The sequence below is a fragment of the Trachemys scripta genome, chromosome 10 (genome assembly GCF_013100865.1).
Source record: "Trachemys scripta elegans isolate TJP31775 chromosome 10, CAS_Tse_1.0, whole genome shotgun sequence".
NCBI lineage: Eukaryota > Metazoa > Chordata > Testudines > Emydidae > Trachemys > Trachemys scripta.
In genome coordinates this window covers 16,007,602-16,034,535 of record NC_048307.1, presented here as the reverse complement: position 1 = coordinate 16,034,535, position 26,934 = coordinate 16,007,602, and the positions used below count along the sequence as shown (strand labels likewise).

At 39.3% G+C, this 26,934-nt stretch overlaps 1 protein-coding gene across 8 annotated transcripts in view; it reads left to right on the top strand.

The window, feature by feature from the left end:
• Positions 1-26,433, top strand: part of VWA3A (von Willebrand factor A domain containing 3A) — a 59,208-nt gene extending 32,775 nt beyond the window's left edge. For 2 of the 8 annotated variants that reach the window (XM_034784107.1, XM_034784108.1), the window contains 18 exons: positions 137-256; positions 930-1,004; positions 1,770-1,914; positions 2,576-2,771; positions 4,065-4,135; positions 6,027-6,185; positions 8,082-8,172; positions 8,718-8,828; positions 9,365-9,462; positions 9,635-9,787; positions 10,589-10,697; positions 14,788-14,932; positions 18,603-18,747; positions 20,056-20,207; positions 22,169-22,295; positions 22,947-23,044; positions 24,379-24,442; positions 25,450-26,433. In XM_034784107.1, coding sequence (XP_034639998.1) covers positions 137-256; positions 930-1,004; positions 1,770-1,914; positions 2,576-2,771; positions 4,065-4,135; positions 6,027-6,185; positions 8,082-8,172; positions 8,718-8,828; positions 9,365-9,462; positions 9,635-9,787; positions 10,589-10,697; positions 14,788-14,932; positions 18,603-18,747; positions 20,056-20,207; positions 22,169-22,295; positions 22,947-23,044; positions 24,379-24,442; positions 25,450-25,458 — 2,068 coding nt within the window. In that variant the 3' untranslated portion in view covers positions 25,459-26,433. Of the gene's footprint in view, positions 1-136; positions 257-929; positions 1,005-1,769; positions 1,915-2,575; positions 2,772-4,064; positions 4,136-6,026; positions 6,186-8,081; positions 8,173-8,717; positions 8,829-9,364; positions 9,463-9,634; positions 9,788-10,588; positions 10,698-14,787; positions 14,933-18,602; positions 18,748-20,055; positions 20,208-22,168; positions 22,300-22,946; positions 23,049-24,378; positions 24,443-25,449 lie in introns of those variants that run through there. The other 6 variants (XM_034784109.1, XM_034784110.1, XM_034784111.1 and 3 more) reach the window with 6 other exon arrangements.
• The last annotated feature ends 501 nt before the right edge of the window (positions 26,434-26,934 follow it).

The following is a 26,934-nucleotide window of genomic DNA, read 5'->3' as shown; positions in this document are numbered from 1 at the left end:
TCTATTACTTCATAGATTTTAAGGCCAAAACTTCAACAATAATTAATTCAGTAGTGATTAAAATATCTAAACAGAGAGACAGAAATATTGTCTGTGATTTGGGTCATTTTAATTAAGGCATGTGTTCCTTGTTTAGGGTTGTTATACTTGTTGATATCTCAGTAACAAATTCCTTGTACATCATTCATATCCAACATTCCCTGCGACTTTTACTTGAAGAACAAATGTCAAACAAGGATTTCTTCAATATTATAGCGTAAGTAGCTGATCAAAAATATTTTTCTTTAAATGATTACCTATAACACATTGTGGGCAAGCAGTACACTGGTAGCTAAATAAAAAAATGACATGAAAGGTGGCTAACTAGCTATTGAAGATTGTCAATGTCTTTTCTGATTTAGATGATATTTTACAGTCTTTTTGTGATTGAATAATTACAAGAATAGCCTATGAAAGCCACCCTAATTGCCCTTATCATCATTTTAAATAGTTGAAATATACAGTGGCCAGTCTGGTAATTAAGGATCATCATCTACTTTATGATGTTTATGCTGCATGATTTTGCACATTTTAAATAACAGATACTGTGCATATTATAGTATTGAGAACAGTTGCAAAATTCAAGTGTCAAAAACATCACATTTTAAAAAATAATTGGGTTTCTCAGGTCCCTCCACTGCAAAATCCCTCTTGCAATTTACAAGAGTCATAAATACAATAGTGTATGAACTCTGAATAGTATTTTTCCTAGTATACAACAATGCTAAAATTCCTTAATACACAGGTAGGTGTGAAATGTTCCATGTTTGAAACAGAAACTGATATCAGACGACAAACATCTGTAATGCTAGATTTTATCTAGGGAATTTACATTGTTCCCTTGTGAGCTATAATTTGAAAATGTAACTGCTGTTTTGTTTTCTCCAAAGATTTGGAAGTGACATCAAGTCTTGGAAACCAGAAATGGTTCCTTCAAATCCAGAAAATTTACAAAGTGCCTGGAGGTATAATCAAATTATAACTTGCTTATATTTATGAATTTAGTGAAAGTACTTATCCTAGAACAAATGTAGCATAGAACCAGGTTTAACCAGAGAAGTGAACAATTTTGCAGATTTAAAAAGTTTAATATGGTGTGCTGTACTATAGTTTGTGTAGTTCTACTCTGAAAAATGACTTGTGAAAACAGCGTGATAGCATTTAATATTTAGTGTGTTGAAATTATTTCCCTATCATATATGCTCCATTTAGAAGTGTACAGGTATTTTTTAAAATAACTGCCAAACCTTCATATTCAACCTGACAACTGAAAGTCAATCTGGATTCTTTCTTTCCTATATACCGGCACCACTCTGCATGCTAAATTATGCCCTTGTTGACCCTATGCAGTCCCATTGTCTTCAGAAGATCTGCACAGATGTAACTGAATGGAATTTAGTAAACAGTTCTGTTGATGCATGAGTGTAGAATTATGAGTTAACATGGAATCTCATATTACAGCTTTCTTATATAATGTGCATTAATAATCCTTCTGCCTTAAGACTGTGCCTTGACCCTTTTCAGAGTGGCTAGTTTGCTGCTGTGGCTGCAGTATAAAAATTAGACCAATCTACTTGGGTCGTTGTATCATCGGGTTGTGCTGAGTGTCATAATTCAAAAGCTATTTCTATCTTCCAGTGCATCACCATGAGATTTTAGTTTGAGACAGTGGGTTTAGTGACTTTTATTGCTTCTCTGCTTTCTTATTATTAGTAAAACTCTCTTTCTAGATGGGTGTTGAGCCTGCAGTGCAAAGGCAGTAGAAATTTCATGAGTGCTCTAAGAAGAGCAGTGGAAGTAGATCTCAAAGATAAAGACAAACATGTATCTCAAGGACTTTATCTGCTTACCACTGGAGTTCCTGACCAGGAGATGGTAGGTATCAATACAAAATTTTGCATGTTCTTTGTAAATATTTATTGCTTATTCAGAATTAATCTCAAACTTTTTTCAGCTACCTCCTGTAGTTTGGTGATAGAACACTTGTCTTTCATATAAGTAAGCTGTCAACCATACCAGGATCTGTGACTTCACCTCCCGAAATTATTTATTCTTATATAATTCAAGGCAGGAAATATTGCTGGGTGAATCTCAAAAGGTTCTGGATGTTTTTCTGTGACCCACCCCCCAACACTCCCTGGCACTGTAGATCCCTTTTCTAGTGACAGCAGGATCTTCCTTGCCCACTCCTGCCTCTATTTGGCAAATCCTCATCAGCCCCTCCTCCCCCCTCCCATGCCCCATCTGCAGGAGAAGACAACAGTCCATGCCCTCTTCAGCCAGGCCACACATCCTTCTCCAGACAGAAGAGGATTTAAATTATAAGGAGAAATCTCTCATTGGTTCTGTAGCTAACTCTAGAGTACATTTACTTAAAGTTAAGCTCTGAGGGTCAGATCCTTAGTTGGTATGAAGCGATATAGTGACTTCAATTGAATGACATTGATTTACACCAGCTAAGAATCTGGCCCTGCAAGTCAATAAAATAGTCACTCTTCTGAAGTTCATGGTAGTAGCCTTTCTTTTTGTCTTGTAGCATGCAGTTAGTACTTACGTGGTCGATGTCTGTGGAGGTTGTGATTTGCAGCTTCATGTCTGTCTGTTCAGTGTAAATGGTTTTGACCCCAATGGCATTATTCCATCTCGTTATGCCAGTCCAAATGAAACCGCCAGCACGTTTAGAGAAATAGCACATGCTGCCAATGGAAGGTTTCATTGGTTTGGAGAAACAGGTATGTTTTTTAACTTCCATCTTAATATGTTCCTCCTCTATTGGGCAAGTCTGTAATGCACTATTACATGCAACTGTTTCCTGAGATAAATAACTTAACACAATGTAAAGGAGAAGCTATTATACTGGCACTGAAATAGACAGAGTACTCATTCCGGTTAAGGCCTCTAGGTGCTACTGCAATATAAAAGTTTAATAATGATGCAGGATTTCTGTACTTTAGTATTTTAGAACCTACCATATGTACTCGTTCATAAGCCGATTTTTTTTTTTAGTAAAAAAGGGAAGTACCAGACAAGGGGGTCAGCTTATGAACGGGCCTAGAGAGGGAGAGGTGGGACGCAGCCCCTCCCCCCAACAGAGGGAGCAAGGAGAGGCAGCAGAGCCAGAAGGGAAGAGGCGGGGCCAGAGTCTCTTCACTTCTGGCCACATTGCTCTTCCCCCAGCCTCCGAAGCAGCTGCAGCTCCGGGGCTGGCAGGCTGCAGCCTTGCCACTCGGCCCAGCCCCCCAGAGCAGACTGTGGCCGTACCATCCGGCCCAGCCCGCTGGAACATGCTGCAGCCGCGCCACTGGGTCTGGCCCGCCAGAGCAGGCTGCAGCCGCGCTGTCCAGCCTGCCGGCGCAGCTCCAGCCAGGCCAGACACATCCTCCCCGGCCCTCCCTAGATAAGGTGGGAAGGGATGGGATGGGGAGAGTGTGGGGTCCCGGGCTAGGGGTGGGCTCATGTGGGAGGTGGTCATAGGGGTTACTCCTCTGACCCCCAGCTTCTCCCCCCAAAAAAATTTCCCCACCAGTTGCTGTCCCAGCCCGTCAGGGTAAGCAGCTGGCACTCCGGGACACTTTGTTTACTTAAGTTTACCTCCGTGCCCGCAGACGATCGAGATAAACAAACCATCTCGGCCCACCAGCAGCTTATCCTGGTGGCCTGGAAGCCAAAGTTTGCTGACCCCTGAATTATAGGGTCGGTTTATGAATGGGTTATAAAAATTTTCCATTTTTACTTATCCATCTTGGGGGGGTCGGCTTATAAACGAACCAGCTTATGATCGAGTATATACTGTAATTAGAAAGTAATGTAATAATAAGTCAACTCCGGATAGGCATTTCTAAAGACAAACATTTTAAAGTTTTTAATTACTTATAAAGAGTGGGCTAAATTATATCTAGCTCTTATGAAGTACACACTTTACTTTTTGTTCTCTTTTTCTGTTGATTTTTTTTGTATGCTCTGCAAGTTGCAATATACTTTCTTTAAAATAATTACCTATTGATAAGCATATGTTTAATTACCAGGCATTTATGAAAGTGATGATATCAGTATTATTGTGTCTGAAATGGAAAAAGCAGTAAACTACTCCCAAAAGGTATGCTTTAAAAATACCATTTTAAATTTTCTTTAGAAAATAGCTCTACAATATTTGTTCAGTTGATGGAGTTCAGGCATTAGCTACGAAATCAAAATAATTTATAAGATAGTGCATGATTTAGGATAATATAAAATAATGTTTAAAGTAAAAATAGAGTTCTGCTCTGGAAAGCAACTATAAAACTGGCCTTGTGGTGTTCCATGTTTGTGTTTCAATGATTCCATATCAAATATGATGAGTTTATAAGTAAAAGGATGCTCTTTTTATCTGCCAATCCTGTAAACTCAGCCTGGGCTTTGAGAGTCAAGCTGGGTGGTTCTTGCACATCACCAGTAATAAAGATTCTGCAGCCAAATTATGCCCTTAATTATTTGTGAACAACCCAAATGGAAATGATAAATATAACTGTGGCCATAATTTGGCCTGCAGAATCTTTATTACTGGTGAAGATACACAAAATGGTCAGAACTCTGCTGTGTAGTCTAATCAAGTTGTAGTTCAGTCTAGTGGATAAGGCACTGGGATTGGGAATCAGGAGGCCTGGGTTTCCTTCCCCTCTCTGCCTTTGTCCTACTGTGTGATCCATGGGCCAGTCACTCCATCTCTCTACACCTCTGTTTCCACTCCCATCTTTGTCTGTCTTGAACGTGTAGATTGTAAACTCTTTGTGGCAGGGACTGACTCTTACTTTGTACAGCACCTAGCGGAATGGGACATCTAGGCACGGCTGTAATACAGGTAATAAAAAATTGATTCTTCGTACCCAGGTTGATTTTGCATAGCCATCAGTTTTACTTGTAAACTAAGGTAATATAATATGGAATCATTTATATACAACAAAAATGGACATTTGATTTGTTCTCAAATTACATTCAACGTAATGTCATGCATTTGATGTGCCGGTTTCTTTTGGAAATGGTTCTTCTGACTAATGCTAAAATTAGACACCTTGAGGTAAATGTTCAAAAATCTACCCCTCATCATCTGCCTCCCTTGTTGAAAATCTACCTCATCTTCTAAGGAAACATGTAACGTCTGTATGTAGGTTATTTGATTGTTTTTACTATGTTTTTTTCTGTAATGCTCTCTCCTTAAGAATAAAAGTGCTTGCTTAGAAAGGTCTGTGTGGCAACTTATAAATGTTCACACCCTCTGAGGAGAAAACAAAACGTAGATGCACGCCTGTTTAGGCAGTCAGGCTTGCCAAGGAACTCACACTGTTGGCAAGGAACTGTGCAGGCTGGAAAAAAAACAGTTAGGAGGGACAAAGACCTGGGTCTCCCCCCCCCCAAGAGATATGATGGCTGAGGAGCCAAGAAGCCTAGAGTAGGCTATACCATGGAGGGGGTTGCAGATGCAGTCATCCCAAGCTGTCACAGATGTAATAAAGTTACAGTTTAAAAGCTGAGTTTCTAATATATGGAAGACCCTGAGGAAAGTATATTGTATTCTGATATCTTTGTTGCTCAGGCAAATGCAGAGGGAAGGAGATTGCATTGACAAAAACTAGGTAGATATTCAGGAGAGTCTTATGATATATGTCTTATTTATTGCTTGTATCATTTTAAATTAACCACCTAGTGTTCACATAGCTAATCTCTGTAAAATATTTCGTTGTTGGCTTTGTCCTCTCTCTTCCACTCAATCCTGTTTGTTATACCAACTTGTCCGTGCCTCATTTTAAATCAGATTGTGTACTCTTCAGGACAGGAATTTTCTTTGTGTGTTTTGTGCAGTGCATAGCACAGTGGGGCTCCAATCCTGACTGGGACAGGTAGGTGTTGCTGTATTACAAATAAGGAATAGTAAGGTGACTGTTTAAAATGTATACTTAAATTGCCTGCAAAGGAACTGTTAAGCTGAGCACCAATCTGAATTTTCATTTCAGTGTGCCTTGCTGGTGGAATCCTTAAAGCAACGTTCAGGAACTCAGTTGGTTAATCAGTTTATCCCAGAAGAAGATTTAAAGATGCTCTTAAAAAAGGAGAGAACTAGAGCACAGAAATTGCTGCCTCCTAAACCTACAGCTCTCACTCTGGCTAGAATGGTTTGATTTCATTTATTACCCATATTTTAAAGATATACTGTATATACTCATTCATAAGCCAAATATTTTTAGTAAAAAAGGGAAGCACCAGAGAAGGGGGTCAGCTTATGAACGGGTATAGAGAGGGAGAAGTGGGACACAGCCCCTCCCCCTAACAGAAAGAGCAAGGAGAGGCAGCAGAGCCAGAAGGGAAGAGGCGGGGCCAGAGTCTCTCCACTTCTGGCCACACTGCTCTCCCCACAGCCTCTGAAGCAGCTGCAGCTCCAGGGTTGGCAGGCTGCAGCCTTGCCGCTCAGCCCCACCCCCCAGAGCAAGCTGTGGCCATGCCGCCCAGTCCAACCCGCTGGAACTTGCTGTGGTCGCACCGCCCGGTCTGGCCCACCGTAGCAGGTTGCGGCCGCACTGCCCAGCCTGCCGGAGCAGCTCCAGCCAGGCCAGACACATCCTCCCCAAATAAGGTGGGAAGAGATGGGATGGAGAGAGTGTGAGGGTCCCGGACTAGGGGTGGGGTCATGTGGGAGGTGGTCACAGGGGTTACTCCTCTGACCCCCAGCTTCTCCCCCAAAAAAATTTCCCCAGCAGTTGCTGTCCCGGTCCATCAGGGTAAGCCGCTGGCGTGCCGGGACATTTTGTTTACTTAGGTTTACCACCGTGCCTGCAGACGCTCGAGGTAAACAAACCATCTCGGCCTGCCAGCGGCTTATTCTGATGGCCCGGGAGCCAATGTTTGCTGACCCCTGAATTATAGGGTCGGCTTATGAACGGGTCATAAAAATTTTCCATTTTTACTTATCCATCTTGGGTGGTGGGGTGTTGGCTTATAAACAAACCATCTTATGATCGAGTATATACGGTAATCTGTTTTAGTGAGTGACAATACACAAGAGGTCAAATGCTGCCCTTTGGAAGAGAAAAGTGCTTAAGATGGAAATTTTACGGAATATCTTTTTGGTAAAATACCATAATAAAACTCAGCAATTATATAGCACTTAATGTTTATGTAGCACTCAACATAATCAGGAAGTAATCCTCTTAACAACCATGTGAGGTAGGCATAGTGATACCTGCTAGGTGGTACAAGAGACCAGGCTTGTAATGCAATCTCCTGGCCTAGGAAACTGCACCAAAGTATATACAAACATAGCAAGTACAGTTTTGCATTGCCTCTGTTCAAAAAAAAAAAAACATTTCTGAATAGCCAGTTTTGCCAGTCCCTTGAGTGGCAACTTATGAGAGATGCTGCAATATATTATCTCCATTTTATAAGTGAGACTGAAGCAGAGAAGTGGCTTTCCCAAGGCCACACAGTGAGTCAGTATCAGAACCATGATTAGAATTCAGGACTTTTTGCCTCCTGACCTTTTGCTGGAATAGTCTCAGTGGATAATCTCAACAATTGTTCCATGATAAATTATCCAAGACAGTATTTACCAAATATCCCATAAAAAACACATGACAAATGTATAATACAAGACATGATATGAAGCATTGTTGTATACTTAGAGATGTGAAAATCTTCACAGAATTCTCGGTAGAAGTCTAGTGATCCTTTAATGTTCCCTTTATCCGTAGTTAGGGTTTGTCAGCTAGAGGTGATCAGGTTTGTTATGCTGTTTGCTCCAGAACGTCCACTGTACATTCAGTGGTAAAGCAAAGGTCTGACCCTGCTGTTGAAGCCAACAGGATTTCAATGAGAAAATACAACATAGTGAATTAATTGGGGAGGGATGCTCCTGGAAGTTAGCCTGTGCTAAAACTCATCTGCAAGTTTGTCATTGGTACCAGAGTAAAAGGGAGATAGAAAATAGGCCCTAGTGTATTGAGTGTGAGAATTCTGTAACAAGATGCAGTCAAAAGGAAATGTTTAGAAGATTCACTCATTATCTGTGCTTTTAGAATATCAAAGACAATCATGAGGGGGAAAAGAATGCTGTCTTAAAAGCTCTGACATGGCGTCCAACTAGTGCCAAAGCAGAAATCCCACCACGTATGTATAGATAAAGTTCATTATTTTATATCGAAAGCCACTGGAATAGTTAGATTAGAACAAGTGTGTTTATCTTCGCAAACACTTTCTAGAACCTGATTATACACTTCTTAACCAGACAGCTATGACAATTAGGAAACAGGACAATTGTTTTCAAAGTAAAGCCATTTCAGTTTAGAAAATCAGAATTGATTTGGTTCTAAATTCATGTTCCATCATCTCTTGAAGTTTGAGCCAGTGAGGAGTAATATGTATTGTTACTTGCCTTCCCCAGTGATTATGGTGTTAATCTCTCAACCTCAGATTCATAAATCTGTTCATTTTACCTCTTTGTAAGTGTCTAAGCTTGTTGATTCCCACTTGTATATGGAGAACCTAAGTGAATTAATAACATTTGACCATTTTTATCTACATGTAAAATCTTTTAGGTATTTCGATCTGTGACCATATAAAATGATGACATGAATAATACAATGGAGTAACATTGCAAAAGCAGGCATGATTGTCCTATCTGAAACAATACAATATTTACTATTATATTGTAGCTCAGCCGATAAAAGAATGGACTCAGACTTCTGTTAAGAAGAAACATAAATCAAGAAAACAGTCACAGATCTCCCTCTCAGTATTTTATATTGACAAAGGAAAAAATGTGGGTAAGTGCTCTCAGCATCTGACAGCTAAATATTTGTCTTTTTACTTACAAAACTATTTAGATATTAATTCACTGAACACTAGCAAGCTTTTTACTCTGATTTTTACGCATAGAAGAAATGTATGGAAAATGGTTTGTCAAATGGTGAACAGTACAACCAGTGATTTATTTTATGCTTTCATTGATTTCCTGCATGATCTTGGCCAAATCACTTCTCTCTACGTCATTTCAGTATATGTACACTGAATGGAATGACATTTACCCACCTTTGTAAAGTTCTTTGAAATCATCTGCTCAAAGATATTATAAGTCAGTAGTATTATCGTTGTTGTATGAGCCCAGGTGGAAAAGTTAGGATCACAGTGCTCCACAGCAAATACAAGTTTAAAAGGGAAGTGACATTTTTTATATACAAAATGTTTTAGAGAATCTTAGGCACATATATTATGCCAACTACAGAAAAGATCCCATTGACTTAAGCATGGCCATGATTTCACCCAGAGTGTCTAATTTCACTTTTTTTCCTGCTCTTGCTAGGTGCAGTTTACAGAAAGTATCCAAAGAAAAAAAGTATGAGGAGGTCTGTTCCTGTTGCTACACTGCCAAAGGAAGAGGAAATATGTTCAAGCAAAGAGGTATTCAGTTATTTATTAATGTTACCACCATCTTTATTAGACCACTTAAGAGAAATGAACATTGAAAATGAGTATTTGTGACTTAGACAAATATAGTTTTGCATGTGGTTTTAATATTTGCTGTCATAGATCTAGTTAAGTTAACAGAGTGCTCTATTTTTTCTCTTAAAAGTGGTTGAACAAGTACAGTATAAAAAAGTTGAAGTTAGAGTTACCCAGAATTATGTTTGGTCCCAACTGTGTTCACCAGAAGAAAATGGTGGAGTCTTTGCACAAGAAAGTGTCAGCAAAATACTGTACCATCTTCCCCAGTGTGGAAATCAATGTAAGTTGATGCAGATATCATGAACCCTTGTATTTGAGGTGCGTATCATAATATGGTTTTGTATTCATTTAACACAGTTCCAGTTAGTCTCTAATTGTGCCAAACCAGTGTTAATAATCTAACCCATAGTGTAAGTTTATCTTTCCCGCAGTATACAAAAACAACAGGGTCTATCTGTTAACAAGAAACTGTATATTATTTTAAAATTATTGTGGGTAATATACAGTACACCTGTATGAATGTATGTATGCACTTAATATCCCTAGACTAGTTCTAGATTAAGATCTCTTGTGCCCCAGCAATTTGAAAGGAAAAAGACATAAAGGGCTAAATCTATCCGTTCTGACTTGAATAAATTTCCCACTGAAATCAGTAAGAGTTGTGTGTGAGTAGAAGCTGATGGATTTGGTTCAGGCTATAAACATTTCCATGTAATTAGTTAAAGTACAGATAATTCAACAATCTGAGGGAAACAGCAGTTTACCCTAAGGTATTGATCAATGGTCTGTCACCTAACTAAAGTGACACCATAAAAATACAAGAAATAAATGTATCCAGTCAAATTCTATCATATGCACCCTCGTTTGACTAGAACCAGGTTTTTCTAATGTGGTTAAACCTACAACCTACGCCAAAGGTGTAATATGGGAGCTCTCCTATATCACTGCCCTCAGCCACTATATCATGGGTGTTCTAGATGGTAACATTCATGTCCTTGAGCAGCCATATAGACTGACATGGCAGCATAGTACATGTCTGCTGAAATAAGACATTCTTCTACCAATGTGTAAATTGTTCTAGGGTATTGTGAAACACCTACAATTTCAGCCTAAGGAACTAGAAGACTATGTTGAACAAATGGAGAGGGTGTTACGTTGCTATATTCGAAGAATACAGTGGCTTCTCTCAGGTAGGTTTTACATTTGGAATAGGGATGAGGTTATAATCCATGATTGTGCAAGTGTAATCCAAGCATGATTAAAATATTTCCTCTTGCCTACTCCTTCTACTGGCATAAAATGTGGACAGAATAGTAAACATTAGGTCTGAATAAGGAGCTAGTGTATCTATTATTCCATGATTATTTGCTGAAGGAACCACTGTACAATTTGCTGAAGGAACCACTCCCTTGTCCTCTCCTTGCTGCAGAATTGTGCTCCAGAATCTAAACTTCGATTTTTTTAAATTAATGTTTATGGTAAAGTCCTCATGGTTGTAAAGAAAACCTTGAAAGATGAACTAAGGTATGTACACTGCAATGAAAAACACACAGTTGGCCCATGCCCTCTGCCTTGGGCTCGCGGGGCTCAGGCTGTAGGGCTGTTCCATTGCAGTGTAGGCTTTCTGGGCTCAGGATGGAACCTGAGCTTTGGGACCCTCCCACCTTGCAAGGTCCTCCAGCTCAAACCCAGAAGTCTACACTGCAGTGAAACAGCCCCACAGCCTGAGCCCCAGGAGCTTGAGTCAGCTGCCATGGGCCAGCTGCAAGTTTTTATTTACAGTGTAGACGTACCTTAAGTGCAAACTTGGCATGCAATATTCTCTTCCAGAGTCTGCGGAGAGCTTGAAACACTAGCTTTGAGTGGTGGGAACTGCCCCTGTTAATCTCAATAGGGTATTAACCCTTAAACCCAAAGATTTCAAGGCAATCCAAGTAACTGTGTGGAATTTAGAAGAGTCCATCTTTAAACAGAAAGCTTTTCTAAACCTTAATTGCAGCATAATTGGTACTCCGCTATAATCGGTTAAATATTAACACTAAATATTTCACTGCAGATCATTTTAATAAAAACATCTATTTAATGTGCTTATCCCACAAATCCAAATGGTTTGTCATGCCTCCTCAGTGCCAGATGTCTTTATTGCCCTTACATAGCTGCCAAAAGCTTCTGCTTTTCCACCTGACTTCTAGAATGCAGTTATCAGCTGCACACCCCGAAAAAAGTCAGTGTTGAAAATTGAAGATATGGGGATAGTGTTAAATACATTAAATTTACTGTCAAAAAATCACACAAGGACTGCTGTACTGCTTGTGGTATTGGCGTTTATTTTTAAAAACTCAAAAAAATTAAAAGAAGTTGCAGTGGAATTTCCAATCGGCCACCTCAGAGCGCAGCAGAATCCAAGGATCTTGCAGCTGAATTTAGACCCTGCTTGCTATGGAGTACATGGTGCCCTGCTCATACATTTTTTAGTGTTTGTGAAAAGTACCAGGTTAATATTCCTGGAAGCAGAACATGGCCACAGCAATGCAAGCTTCCCCACATCCACCACTGCTAATGTGCCTCAATCTTGACATGGAGGGCCCATTCTAAGGGTGAAAGAATGGTTCGGTATCCAAACTGATTAAGTCTTGGGCTTCATGTACAGCTATATCGCAGCACAGCTACACCCCTGTAGCACTTTAGTGAAGACGTTCCTCCACCTACAGGAGAGCTTCTCCTATCACGTAGTTAATCTACTTCCCCGAGAGGCAGTAGCTCTCCCACTGACATAGTGCTGTCTCATGGGGGGTTAGGTCAGTATAATTTAGGGCTATCAAGTGATTAAAAAAATTAATTGCGATTATTCGTGCTGTTAAACAATAATAGAATACCATTTATTTAAATATTTTGGGATGTTTTCTACATTTTCAAATATATTGATTTCAATTACAACACAGAATACAAAGTGTACAGTGCTCACTATATATTTTTATTACAAATATTTTCACTGAAAACAACAAAGAAATAGTGTTTTTCAGTTCACCTAATACAAGTACTGTAGTGCAGTCTCTTTATAATGAAAGTTGAACTTACAAATGTAGAATTATGTACCAAAAATAACTGCATTCAAAAATAGAACAATGTAAAACTTTAGAGCCTGCAAGTCCACTCAGTCCTACTTCAGCCAATCACTCCAACAAACAAGTTTGTTTACATTTGCAGCAGATAATGCTCCCCGCTTCTTGTTTTCAATGTCACCTGAATGTCAGAACAGGCGCTTGCATCACGCTGTTGTAGCCGGCGTCACAAGATATTTACGTGCCAGATGTGCTAAAGATTCATATGTCCCTTCATGCTTCAACCACCATTCCAGAGGACATGCGTCCATGCTGATGACAGGTTCTGCTCGATTATCATCCAAAGCAGTGCGGACCGACATGTTCATTTTCATCATCTGAGTCAGATGCCACCAGCACAAGTTTGATTTTCTTTTTTGGTGGTTCGGGTTCTGTAGTTTCTTCCGCATCAGAGTGTTGCTCTTTTAAGACTTCTGAAAGCATGCTCTGTACCTCGTCCCTCTCAAATTTCGGATGGCACTTCAGATACTTAAACCTGGGGTCAAGTGCTGTAGCTATTTTTAGAAATCTCACATTGGTATTTTCTTTGCGTTTTGTCAAATCTGCTGTGAAAGTGTTCTTAAAAGAAACGTGCTGGGTCATCATCCAAGACTGCTATAACATGAAATATGTGGCAGAACGTGGGTAAAACAGAAAAGGAGACATGCATTTCTCCCCCAAAGAGTTCAGTCACAAATGTAATTAACACATTATTTTTTTAACAAGCGTCATCAGCATGGAAGCATGTCCTCTGGAATGGTGGCCGAAGCATGAAGGGGCATACGAATGTTTAGCATATCTGGCACGTAAAGACCTTGCAATGCCTGCTACAAAACTGCCATGCAAACGCCTGTTCTCACTTTCAGGTGACATTGTAAATAAGAAGGAGGCACCAGTATCTCCAATAAATGTAAACAAACTTGTTTGTCTTAGTGATTGGCAGAACAAGTAGGACTGAGTGGACTTGTAGGTTCTAAAGTTTTACACTGTTTTGTTTTTGAGTGCAGTTATGTAACAATCAAAAAAATCTACATTTGTAAGTTGCACTTTCCCAATAAAGAGATCGCACTACAGTACTTGTATGAGGTGAATTGAAAAATACTATTTCTTTTGATTATCATTTTTACAGTGAAAATATTTGTAATAAAAAATAATATAAAGTGAGCACTGTACACTTTGTATTCTATGTTGTAATAGAAATCAATATATTTGAAAATGTAGAAAAATATCCAAAATATTTAATAAATTTCAATTGGTATTCTATTGTTTAACAGTGCAATTAATCGTGATTAATTTTTTCGAGTTAACTGCGATTAATTGACAGCTCTAGTATAACTACATTGCTTTTGCATGTGGACAAAGTTATACTGATATAGGTATGTAATGTAGACCTGGCCTTTGACCTGTACAGCATTTTCAAAAGACAAGCCTGGGTGCTTACATTCACAACTTTGCTAGACACTAAAAAACCTGGTCTTAAAGACACTGGATGTATGGGCTTATTACAACAATCTGTAACCCACTAACCCCCCTTTTTTTGTCCAATGACAGAAGAGGTGTCAATGGGCCACTTCACCTTGAATAGTCCCTTAGAAGCTGTGTTAAGTATGTATGCTAAACAATCTGTTCCACCTTGTATGTAGCTGTGACACTCTGAGAGATGTCTACACTGCAATTAGAAACCTGCGGCTGGCCCGTGCCAGCTGACTTGGGCATGCGGGCTCAGGCTAAGGGCTGTTTAACTGAGGTATAATGTTCTGTCTCAGGCTGCAGCCCAAGCTCTGGGATCCTCCAATCTTGCAGTGTTCCAGAGCCCAGGCTTCAGCCTGACTGTCTACACTGCAATTAAACAGCCCCTAAACCTGAGCCCCCCAAGCCAGAGTCAGCTGGCATGGGTCAGCTGCAGATTTTTAATTGCAGTGTAGATATACCATAAATGCCTTTCCCAGACCTGAATAAGAACTCTGTGTAGCTCAAAAGTTTGTCTTTTACCAACAGAAGTTGGTCCAATAAAAGATGTACCTTATCCACCTTCTCTTTCTAATATCCTGGGCCCAACACAACTACAACAATGCTGCAAACAATGGAAAATTGAACTGATAATCTCAGTTGAAATGGTATATTTATAAAATGAGTCTATGAACTGATATTATGCTCTAAATCTCATGTTCTGGACTAGGAAGCCGGCGATTATTTGGCACCATTTTGGAGACAAAAGTATGCATCTTGATTGATACATCTGGTTCCATGGACCCTTATTTGCAACAGGTCACAAAAGAGCTTACCTCCCTCATCTGGGAGCAGCTAAGAAAGAATAATGCTAGGTATGTGTGAAAAGCTGATGACTGAAAGCTGTACAGTACTAAATAGCTAATTAAATGGTATTGAAACACAATAGGAGCAGTTATTAGGAACTAGTACAGAATACATGTTTATTTTTTAAACCAGTAAGTATCAATTAAATCTTACATCTTTTCAAAGGATGTAAAGCAATACATCCTTGATTATTTGAATCTCATTTATCTGAAATGACCTCTTATCCAAAATAGTTTTGTCCCCCAGCATCTGTTGTTTACAAAGATAACACTGCTCTACAGCCAAAATGCTTCTGAAATAAATGTAGTCAAACTTTACTAATTCTGGGTCACTGAGAACAAAAATTATGCTTAAAATTGTTGATTGGCTCTAGTTTTCAAGATATGCTATTGGGTCAGTATATACGACCCTTGACTTGGGAATGGCGGAGGATAAGTGAGTTATAAAGGGAAGGGATCTCAATTTAAACCAGAAATGACTAAAATACATATTTGACTGGATCTATGAATAAATCTATGACTGGGTTTGGACAGTGCTTGCTTTTTAGGCAAAACAATGAATGATGCAATCTGAAGCTGGTCATGGATGATGCAATCGTAATGAAGCTTACATTACTCTGCTGAACAAATTGCCCTATATCAGCTCTAGAAATCATACAGTGTCGTGCTCCCTTATTTGTCAGTGTTTGATTTTGCAAAGGGACACATTTCTGTTTAGCCAAAGTGAGCAGAGATGCCTCGTACTTGTGTGAACAGTGCAGATAACTTCTGCTATATTTGTGGTGAAGTGACTTTTGCATCACAAAAGCGCAGTATAACCACTATGGTTAAGAAAGCCTATCACCTTTATTTTGGCTGCAAAATTGGAGATCAGGACAAGAGGTGGGCCCCACACATATGCTGCAACACTTGTGCAACAAATCTTTGCCAGTGGTTGGACAGGAAAAGGAAATCCTATGCCTTTTGCAGTGCCAATGATTTGGAGAGAGCCAACAAATCATACCAGCAATTGTTACTTCTGCATGGTGCCTCCAGTTGGGAAAGGTGTGTCAAAGAAGAAAAAGTGGACTGTGCATTATCCAAACATTCCATCAGCTATACGCCCAGTACCCCACGGAGAAGGACTGCCGGTTCCTGATGCACCAGAATCATTCTCACTTGAGTCAGACGAGGAAGAGGAAGAGGATGAAACTTCTGGTCCTGAACCATCAGTGTCACAGGACCCACATTTTCTCCCGTCCTCCTCCTCTGAACCACATCTTAGAACACAAGGTGAACTAAATGACCTTGTCAGGGATTTGGAACTACCCAAGAGTAAGGCAGAGCTGTTGGGCTCCAGACTACAGTAGTGGAATCTCCTGGCAGGTGATGTTAGGGTTTCCATGTTCCGTGACTGTCAAAAGGATCTTGTCCCATTCTTCTTCATGGAAGGTGATCTTGTAGCCTGCAACAACATCGATGGTGTGATGGCAGCCCTCAACATCGTTCACGATCCAGATGAGTGGAGACTGTTCATTGATTCAACGAAGACGAGTCTTAAAGCTGGTTTACTGCATAATGGCAATGTTTTGCCATCAATTCCAGTTGGTCATGCAGTCCATATGAAGGAAACCTATGACAACATGAAACAACTTTTGAGGTGCATAAACTATGACCAACATCAGTGGCAGCTTTGTGGCGATTTGAAGGTTGTTGCTCTCTTGCTTGGTCTGCAGACTGGATACACAAAGTCCTGCTGTTTTCTCTGTGAATAGGATAGTCGTGCAAGAGATTCACACTACATCAAGAAAGATTGGCCACTCCGACAGTTATTGGAGCCTGGGAGGAAAAGTGTTCAGCATCCACCACTCGTTGAATCAAGGAAGATTTTGTTACCACCCTTACAAATCAAGCTGGGTCTGATGAAGAACTTTGTCAAGGCCATTGACAAAACACAAGCAGCTTTCAAGTACCTCCGTGGAAAATTTCAAAGGTTAAGTGAAGCTAAGATAAAGGAAGGTGTCTTTGTTGGGCCTCAGATTCGTGAACTTCTTCGAGATGATGCATTTGACCATGCACTGCGTGGCAAGGAAAAGACAGCATGGAAAGCCTTCCAGTTAGTGGCAATAAATTTTCTCGGAAACCACAAGGCGGACAACTACAAGTTGTTGGTGGAAAACCTCCTCAAGGCATACAAAAGCCTTGGTTGCAACATGTCACTAAAGATACATTTTTTGCACTCTCATCTAGATTTTTTTCCACCGAACTGCGGAGCAGTGAGCGACGAGCACGGCGAGCGATTTCACCAGGACATTGCAACAATGGAGAAACGCTATCAGGACAAATGGAGCCCATCAATGCTTGCAGACTGTTGCTGGACAGTGACAAGAGATGCTCCATTTAATGAATACAAGAGACAAGCCAAGAAGCACCGAGTAGACACTGAATAGGACTAAACTATTTACATAATAGTTTTTTGCCTTTTGTTTCATAATAAATTTTATTTATATAACCCTTTTGCTGACTTTTAAAGTGTTTACATAAACAGGAAAGGTGAAATATTATCATATAAAGGAACCATAAACACATGAAAAGACCTAGGTTTACAATTTATTATTAAAACTCTACTATCTACACAATATACATAGACATAAAATGTAAAAACTTAAATATCTTAGAAACAGTGGCCAATCAGTTGTTTTAATTGTCATATTTGAATTCAGCACATCAAAATACATAATAAATAGCACATTTTATCTCTGAAGCAGACGACTTCTCAAAAATTGTAGACCAGTGTAATTTGATCAAAAACCTTGATTAGCCAAACTTTTTTAAAAAATTACCCATTCAGTTAATAGAGGCTGAACAGGTCTCAGTATACAGAACATATATGGGCATTGCTTTTTAAAATAGTGCTAGCATGAGAGGGAGCCTGTGCCTCAGAATAGACTTGGACAGTCCAGTTAGTTTGCAATCTTTCAGATGGCACCATTTGAATAAGTATTGTGAGCTGTTCTCTGATAGAAGGAAAAAACACAACTCAGGACTCAGAAGAGAGAGAGAGAAGGGAGTACCCGCCAGGAAACTCAGTGGAAAGCATGCGCATGGGAAGTCCAACTCAATAAAGTGCAGTCCAGATGCTAGCTATCATCAGCCGGGAAACAGTGAAAAGCTGTAGGCCAGCAAGATGGCAGCCATTGGGGACTGAAAGTAACAGTAAAGTATAAGAACCACTCAGGTGGAATGAACTTCCCATTTATTATTATTTATTTATATTACAGTAGCAGCTAGTGGGCCCCAAGTGAGTTCAGGGCCCCACTGCGCAAGGTACTTTGCAAACACACTGTAAGAGATGATACCTGCACTAATATGCTGACAATCTAAATAGATTCTGAGAAAGGAAATACTGTAACATATAGTTTGCATAGATACTTTTTGTAGGTGAGGAGAACTAAGGGATAAAGAGATTAAGTAATTTACCCATGGTCACATAGTGAGTCCATGGCAGATATAGGAACTGAACTCAGGTCTCCTCAGTCCTAATCCTGTACCTTGCCCACAAGAGTATTATTCCTCCCAGACTTAACCTAAATATAGAAAATAGAACACATAGGTGCTGACATTTGACACTAAAATATAATTGTGTATTAGGATGCTGATATTGGCATTGTCAATAACAGAATTACATCTTTCTTGCCAGGTTTAACCTGCTGAAATTTGCAGAAGATATAGACACTTGGCAGGAGTTTCTTGTAGAGGCTACAGATGAAACCTGTCATGATGCTGTACAATGGGTGTCAAAATTCCAAGCTCATGGCAATACATGTGTCCTTAAGGCTTTGCAGGTTAGTTAACTGTATATCATACTGTGGCAAAATAATGTGTATTATGATAATAAAAACATTGCTCTACATAACTGACATTAACGCTGGAAAATAATTTGGTTAAGTGCTAATTTAGCACAAAACACTTGAAAAATGTGTAATATATTGAACAGATCTGGGATCAAGCCACAATTGGATCCAGTCCTTATCCCAAAATTCAGAGATGTTTGGAACCATCATTAGTATTGGAGTCAGTAAAAACCTAAAATGTTTCATTCTTTTAGATTAATGCAGCTGTCCACTCACCCTCTGCACATTCAACCAAAGTTTAGAAAAAAGAGAGAACATGCCCGTAACTAGATCTTCAAGATGAGAGCCCTTGTAACGCCACTTGTTTGGGATATTACATGTGCTTGGGGACAAGTTGGAGCCCCCTAGGTCATTGAGGCCATGTGCATGCTCCTTTGTGGATCCAGACTGACACACCTGACAATATATAAAGTGCCGTATCCACTCCGCTTCCTTTTTCCACATAATCAAATCTTCACCTAAAGGCTTCAAAGAAGTGGAAAAAGTAGATGAGAAGTGTGAATCTATATGGGCAATCACTTGAAGTACAGTAACTAATAGGTATCCCTTCTTTCTCTTGTGAGAATTGCCAGAATACTATGGAAGATTAACTCTTAAGAGGTGAATATGTAGAGGGCTAATTAGAGATCCTACAATCCCTAATTTGGAATCAGTTCTAGAAAACAGGTCAAGAGAGTATTGCTGGCTAAATGTAAATCTAACTCCAGATAGCCTTACAAAACTCCCAGTTGGAGGCAATTCTTAGGTAAAGGCTGCACTGGATCTAGTGGAATGTGATCTCAGTCTCATCGTCCCAGTACAAGTTTTCTTAGTGTACACAAATCTTTAGGTAGTGAAATACCTGCCAAGTCATAATACTCTGATTTTCAGAGGTTGAGTCCCTACAAGTTCAACTGAAGTCAATGAAGTCTTACCTGCCCAGTGCAAGTCAGCAGCTTTCAAAATCAGGACCAACTAGTCTGCCTACCTAGTCTAATTCACTGGGACAGTCTCGGAAGATTATCTTTCCCTGGGTTTATTGTTTTATGAACATTCTCTCAATTTAGAAAAAAGATGTATCCTTTCTAAACAGTAATTAAGATCCTTTTCATATTCAATATAGTCATTTTCTATTCTGTGCATCTTGATATGATTTGTGTGTAGTTACCAAAGTAAATAGGATTTAGAAAACATTACAATAAAGTGAAAATGCTGTTTAAATGGTACCCCAATGTTTAAATTCATTTTCTGCTTTTTCAGAAAGCTTTCTGTTTTCAAGATCTAGAGGCACTGTATGTTCTGACCGATGGAAAGCCAGATACCAGCTGCAGTCTCATTCTAAAAGAAGTTGAAAAGATTAGAAAGAAACAAACTATTAAAATCCACACCATTTCTTTTAACTGTTCAGACAGGTATATATTACTTTACAGAAGAGTATGAAATTCGTTAAAATACTAGTTTACGTATTGTCATTGTAATGCTCCCAACGGTAACACAAAAGCATGAGTACCAACATCAGGGTAGACTGTTAAAAACCAGGGAACAAACTCCTAATTGGTTGAGTTCTAAACTTAGATTTCATCAGCCAACTGCAAATTCCTCAGGCACTTTAACAGTCTTAAATGGAGTCACAGACAGACACTCCTTGCAGACTCAGGTCTGTCTTGCCACATAGGTGAGCATAGCTCTGTGGTAGCTGGCCTTTTACACTAAGCACAGTAATATTCAGGTTACTCCTGATCCCAGAGGAATAGTCACCACGGGTCAATTGTGCTTTAGGTCTGACACCCACAGTGCTTGTAACTAATCCTATAGTAAACTATATGAAGATTTATTAGATAGGAAAAGGAAATTGGAGAGCTATTTATAAGCAAGCAAGCAGACACACAAATGAGTTAGTCTTAGGTTTCAAAAAGTAATAAAGACTTCTATAATCAGCAAGCTCTATTTGTCCTTTAGGGCTAACCTAGGCTAAACAGCTAAGGATCTCTTGCTTATGCCTAGAAACACCTTGCACCCCCAGAGTCCAAGCATCATACAGATACCTAGTTCCTTTTGTTTGAATTTTTATCCCCCTCCTGCCGTGTGCTCTGATCTGCCAACTCAGCTAATGGGAGTAGAGCAGAACAGTAGTAAGTCTGTAGATGCTACCTATGCTGATGGGAGGGATTCTCTCATCAGTGTAGGTAATACACCTTCCCAAGAGGCGGTAGCTAGGTCAATGGAAGAATTTTTCTATTGACGTAGTGCTGTCTACTCTGATGGTTAGGTCGGTTTAACTATGCACTTAGATGTGTGGATTTTTCACATTCCTGAGCAACATAGTTAAGCCGACTTAATTTTCTAGTGTAGACCAGACTATAATTAGTGCGTAATGATTCACCGTCATAGAGGCTCACAATGGAGTCTAATATATTACATTACAATATGGAACACATATTAACAAGCAAGATTAATGGATGCAGCAATTCAAGCATTCAATAAAGTCCAAATACTAAACTCTCTTATAATTCTAATAACCTATTTTATCAATATTAACCCACAAGTGAGGCAGATAGATTCCAGTTATGTATCTGTTAGTGTCCAGTTGAGACATGGATACCGTAGCATTAGCTTGTGCCTGGCCTGCCAGCATCACAGCCATGTTTTGCATTCCTTGTTTTCCTGAAACTCTGGATATATGGAACACTGTGTTGTGGTGACTTAACACATACTTTGATTTACAGATTCAGATAATAGGTTAAGGCAGCAATTATGGCTGTTTAAAAACAAACCTTGTGTTGTAACTGAGCAAGTCTCTTAAAGTGTAACATATACTACTAATAAAGGACACAAATGTCATATTTAATATCACTTTTCTGACCCTAACTTGCACTGAAATTGAATCTGTGTCTTCCTTTTTGGTGTAGCTGTAGACTTCAGGGGCTAGCTCCTCAATTTGTGTAAATTGTCATAGCTCCATTGACTTCAATAGAGTTTTGACAATTGACAGTGGAGAATCTGGCCCTAGAGATAGATCTCTATTACTTTATTGCCACTGTAAGTCATTTAAGTTACTTATTGTACCCATGATTTTTTTCTCCAGTATGTAAATCCACATTTCTGCCTAGAAGTCTGGGTTCCAGTGCTTATTGCTATGCTGTCCCTATAACTGTTGGTTAAAAGTAACCAGCCTTTGGAGTTTATGATCACTAAGTATTATTATATAATTTATATATCCCCCATAGCTGGAAAAGACTCTAGAAATGATCTAGATATTTGTAAGCTTACTCCCCAAACTGCATGCTTAGAAATACAAGAGTCCCTGACAGAAAGGCTCTATTAATGCTCAGGAGCAATCATTACTGGTAATTTACTGCTTTATTGTCAACAGAAGAGCTAATGAATTTCTGAAGAAGCTGGCCTCTCAAACAGGAGGACGCTACCATCGCTGCATTGGAGATATGGATGGACAGTTAGCAGCACACAGAATGTTGACAGAAGGATTTGATGATGATGATGTATGTTCAATAGTTGTTTGGATTGTGTTTCTTTATGGAATGTATATTTTTCTCCATATCTAAAGTACGCTTTTAAAAAAATAAAATATAAGACTCCTGAGGTATCTTGCACTGAGATGTTTAGGATCCAAACAACAAAATTTAATGTCTGGCTATACCTATTGCCCAGCCACACTGAAGAGGTGAATGAAGCCATGGAAGGAGTGTAAGATGCAGAAGAATTTGGAAATGAGAGCAAACCAAAACCCTGGATCCTGAGTTGTATCAAAGTTCGGCTGTCCTCCTCACTACCACCTATTTATGTTTTATCCATCTATTATGTCTTGGTTTTAGATTATAAAATATTTGGGACAGGGACTGTCATTTACTATGTTTTTACTGTGCTTAGTATACTGGGGCTTCAACCTGACTGAGGCCTCCAGGCAGTATTGCAATAGAAATGTTTAATAAAAATAAAGACCAGATCCATCTCAAGTAGAATTTGGAGTTAAACGGTCTGTTTTATCTCTTCATAAATAGAAGATCTTGTCTGGGCCTGGTGAGTGTGAAGTTCAGAAGTTTGGGTTCAATTATTTACATTTGTTTGCTGCCCTAAGATTTGTAAGTAATTGCTGTAGATTATAGCAACCACATTTTAATTTTATATTTTAGGATCCAGTTTTTCCTTTCTTCGAAGGAGATGATTTAAAGAAACTTGCTCAAGAAGTAGCAAAAGCCAGAAGCTTTTTAATTCAGGCAAAATCTTTTAGGTGAGTATCTATCCAGGATCTTTCAATAAATACTGCTTTTCTTTCATAGAGGGAGCCAAGGAGGAAGTTACATGGTTAAAGAATATCTGGCTACCAATTTCTGCTTCTTACAAAAGAATCATTTTATCTCCCCTATATTTGTTTCTTGTGCTCATGGCATTATTTTTACGTGTGAGGAAGGGACATCCATGCAGACTGCCTCCTCTAGAGTTTCTGTTCTTATACCACAACCAATCACCAGTATCTGAGCATCTTCTAGACGTGCACTGAGCTACATGACTAATATCTCTGTCTCTTGTGGGTGTGTCTCTCTCTCCCTTTTCCTAAGTGAAAAATTCTGTGAGGTTGATCTTTTTGTTCAGCTCTCCCCTCTTCCCTACCAGAACAAGGTAGTGCTTGGTTCCTATCTTCTTCAAAGAGAAAAGTGACTCTATCTGATGTGAGCTTCCTCCTCCCTTTCACTCTCCGTCAGCCTGATTTCAGAATCTGAAGCATCAGTCCTACTCTTTCTCTGCCAACACCAGTACCTGCTCCCTCGGTCTCATCCTCTTGTGACTTCTGTGACCCTCTACCATCTTCTGCATAGTATCTCTTTCTACTTGCAACATTTCTTTCAGCATCTCCTGTGGCTGCTCCACGTTCTTTGCTTCCACATTCTGTCAGGGTTCCACAGGGTTCAGTGCTGGCCCCTCATCACTTCTCTCTGGGTGCTTTAGTTCAAGGCAGCCTAATCTATCCTCATGGTTTAAGTTATCATCACTATACCAGTGACTCCCAGACAATTTCTCTCTCCTCCCCGTCCTCTTCCCCTTCTGTATTTCCTGCCACCATTAGAAGCTCTTATCACAGAAAGATATGGCACATAGGGAGAAGGGCATTGCTCAGACATAAATGATTTAAAAAATTAAACCTAACAAACTTGCATAATTTTACAAACAACCTTCTAGTGCTCTGAAAAATATCATCTGTTCTTGTACCCAACAAGTCCACAACAAATCAATTTCAACAAGTACAACTGAACGACAATTGATCCTTATGTTCCTACAATGTCATAGTGATGTCACCCAGGGCCAGTGCTTAAATTGTGCGAGGGCTTATCAGGGCTGAGCCCTGGCACCTCTAGGTTGGCAATTCATAGCCCTGGTACCTCTGGGCTTGCTGCATAAAGTTATGTAAAAAAAAAAATTGTTTGAAGCCCAGCACCTCTTTCATTACAAATTAAGCAATGGCGAGAGCTAATTGGAGAGACATAGTAATAACTATATAACTAGATACCTTCTTTTAGGAAAAAATGCTGTGATCATTTTACATTCCTTATTTTTCCTTTTAAATAGGTTGCTATTAGAAAAATGGAATTTGGACCAAAAGGACAATTCTTTTTTAAAAAAAAATCCTCAGGTAACCAGTCAGTACAAAACAAGTCATTGATTGTATATTTTAGGAGGGTGTTATTTCAAATTAGAATCCCGTATTTCCCAACTTTGGAGAGAGTCATTGCTTGATGTAAATAGCTGTTCATGCCAGCTGTTTTAGGGTTTAGCTCAGTTAGCTTAGCAGCAGCAGCACCTAACAAATACATGCACAAGGAAGTTCACAGGTTGTCATGTGTTTTGGGAGGATGAAAAGTGCTATACAGACGTGTGTTTTATTATTAAGGGCTCCATGCTTCAGAAAGAATTAATAGCAAAGCTCTTTTGGAGGCATAGTGCCCAATATTATGTGTTTTTGCTGGAATAAAAATTTACAAGCGATTCTAGTCCATGTCTGTTGGGAACATGTGACTATCAGGTTATAAAAACTTTGAATAGTAAAGTACAGTGTACATGGGTATCATCAGCATCCAGGGATAGCAGGGTTCAGACGAATGGATTCCAAGATAAAAATGAGAGCACTGTTTACCAAAATTTTAAACTTTTTAAAGATGCAGTGTTCAAGCATGTACTACATTAGCTGCTTCAATGCAGCTCTTCCCTGCTTCATTTAATACACTATTTTAATAGGCATTCATTGAGTAAGGAAGCCCTTTTTCACTTGATGTGACTTCAGTGGGACTACTCATATGTTAAAAGTTATGTACTATCTCTGTACTTAATTTGTGCATATGTTTAGGTGCTTTGCTAAGTCAGGGCTTTGACAGAGGTGAAGACTTTCTGCCAGTTGAAGCCTGCAGCCTGGACAGTAAATCAGGCCCAGAATGCACATACAGTTCAACCTTTGTAAGCATGGGGAAATAATAAGTTTGGATAATAAGGGTTTTGAAAAATTAAGCAAATTTGCAATGTAGTTAATAGATAAAACGGGGATACAACGGTTTCTTCTAACTGTATTATTGTAATAAGAATTGCTTCAACTAATTTGCATTGTATGTTGAGCCTCTTATTGGGTGGTTTTTTTTTTTTTTACAGTTATTTTAACAGACTCCAGATATGATCCTTGATGGGTAAAAGAGATGGACTATCATCCTAAAAAGAAAATTATTCCCAATGTCTTTATATAGTGATGTCAAGAAACAACTGTTTACACAGAAAAAAAATAAAGCCTAAAGTTGAAGAGAATGCATTTGCCAAAAAGATTTTGCAAATAACCATTTTCACTTCTTGCTCTAAATTTTCTCTTTGCTGCCATCACAAGTAGGAAGGAAAGATGATTCTAAAAATCAGCAGACCCACAAGCAAGCAATACTCTTTCATGCTGATAAAGTCCAGCTGAATTCACTATGGGTCCAATTCAACTGTCAACTACAATCAAGGGAGAGACTATCACTGACATGAGTGGTAGTTTGTTCAGAATTCTTTGGTAACAGTTCCAGAGAGACTGAACATGTGTTCACAGGAGTCTTGTGAGAAAATGCAATTCCAACTAACTGCACGGTTGTGAGAGATGCAGAATTTTCCAGCAATTGCATAAAATATGCACTTCTAGCTAGCAAACCCAGGCACCAAGGACGGAATCCTGGCCTCACTGAAGTCAATGGGAGTTTTGCCATTGCCTTTGGGGCCAAGATTTCATCCCAAAAATTTAACAGATGTAATAAGTAAAAATGGGCCAGAAATGTAAAGTCCAGATAGTGAGCTGAGATTTCCCAAAGTCCAGATGTCTATAGATCCCAGTGTTTTGTTTGGGCCCACCTCAAATACTAACTGTAAATGTATACATCTGGGAAAAATGAATGTGGGACATACTTACAAGACGAAGGACTCTATCCTTGAAAGCAGTGACTGCTCTTTGATTTGGGGGTTCGGGTGGTTAATCAGCTGATCATGAGCGCTCAGTGACAGTGTGATTCTGTGGCCAAAAGAGCTAGTTTGATCCTGGGATGCATGAACAGGGGATTTCCAGTAGGAGTAAAGAGGTTATTTTACCTCTGTATTGGGCACTGGTGTGACCACTGCTGGAATACTGTATCCAGTTCTGGTTTCCACAGTTCAAGAAGGATGTTGATAAATTGGAGAGGATTCAGAGAAGAGCTACAAGAATTAGTAAAAAAAAAATTAGAAGATATGCCTTATAGTGATAGACTCAAGGAGCTCAGTCTATTTAGCTTAACAAAGAGAAGGTAAGGGGTGACTTGATTACAGTCTATTAATACCTACATGGGGAACAAGTATTTAATAATGGACTCAAAGATATACTATAATCCAATAGCTGGAAGTTGAAGCTAGACAAATTCAGACTGGAAATAAGATGTATATTTTTTTACGGTGAGAGTAATCATTGGAACAAGGGTAATGGTGGATTCTCCATCATTAACAAGATTGAATGTTTTTCTAAAGGATCTGCTCTAGGAATTATTTTGGGGAAGTTCTATGGCCTCTGTTTTCTGGCTTTTGCATCTATGAACTTCACTTTTATGCTAGCAAAGGACTGGAAAGGAGCCAAATTTTTTGACC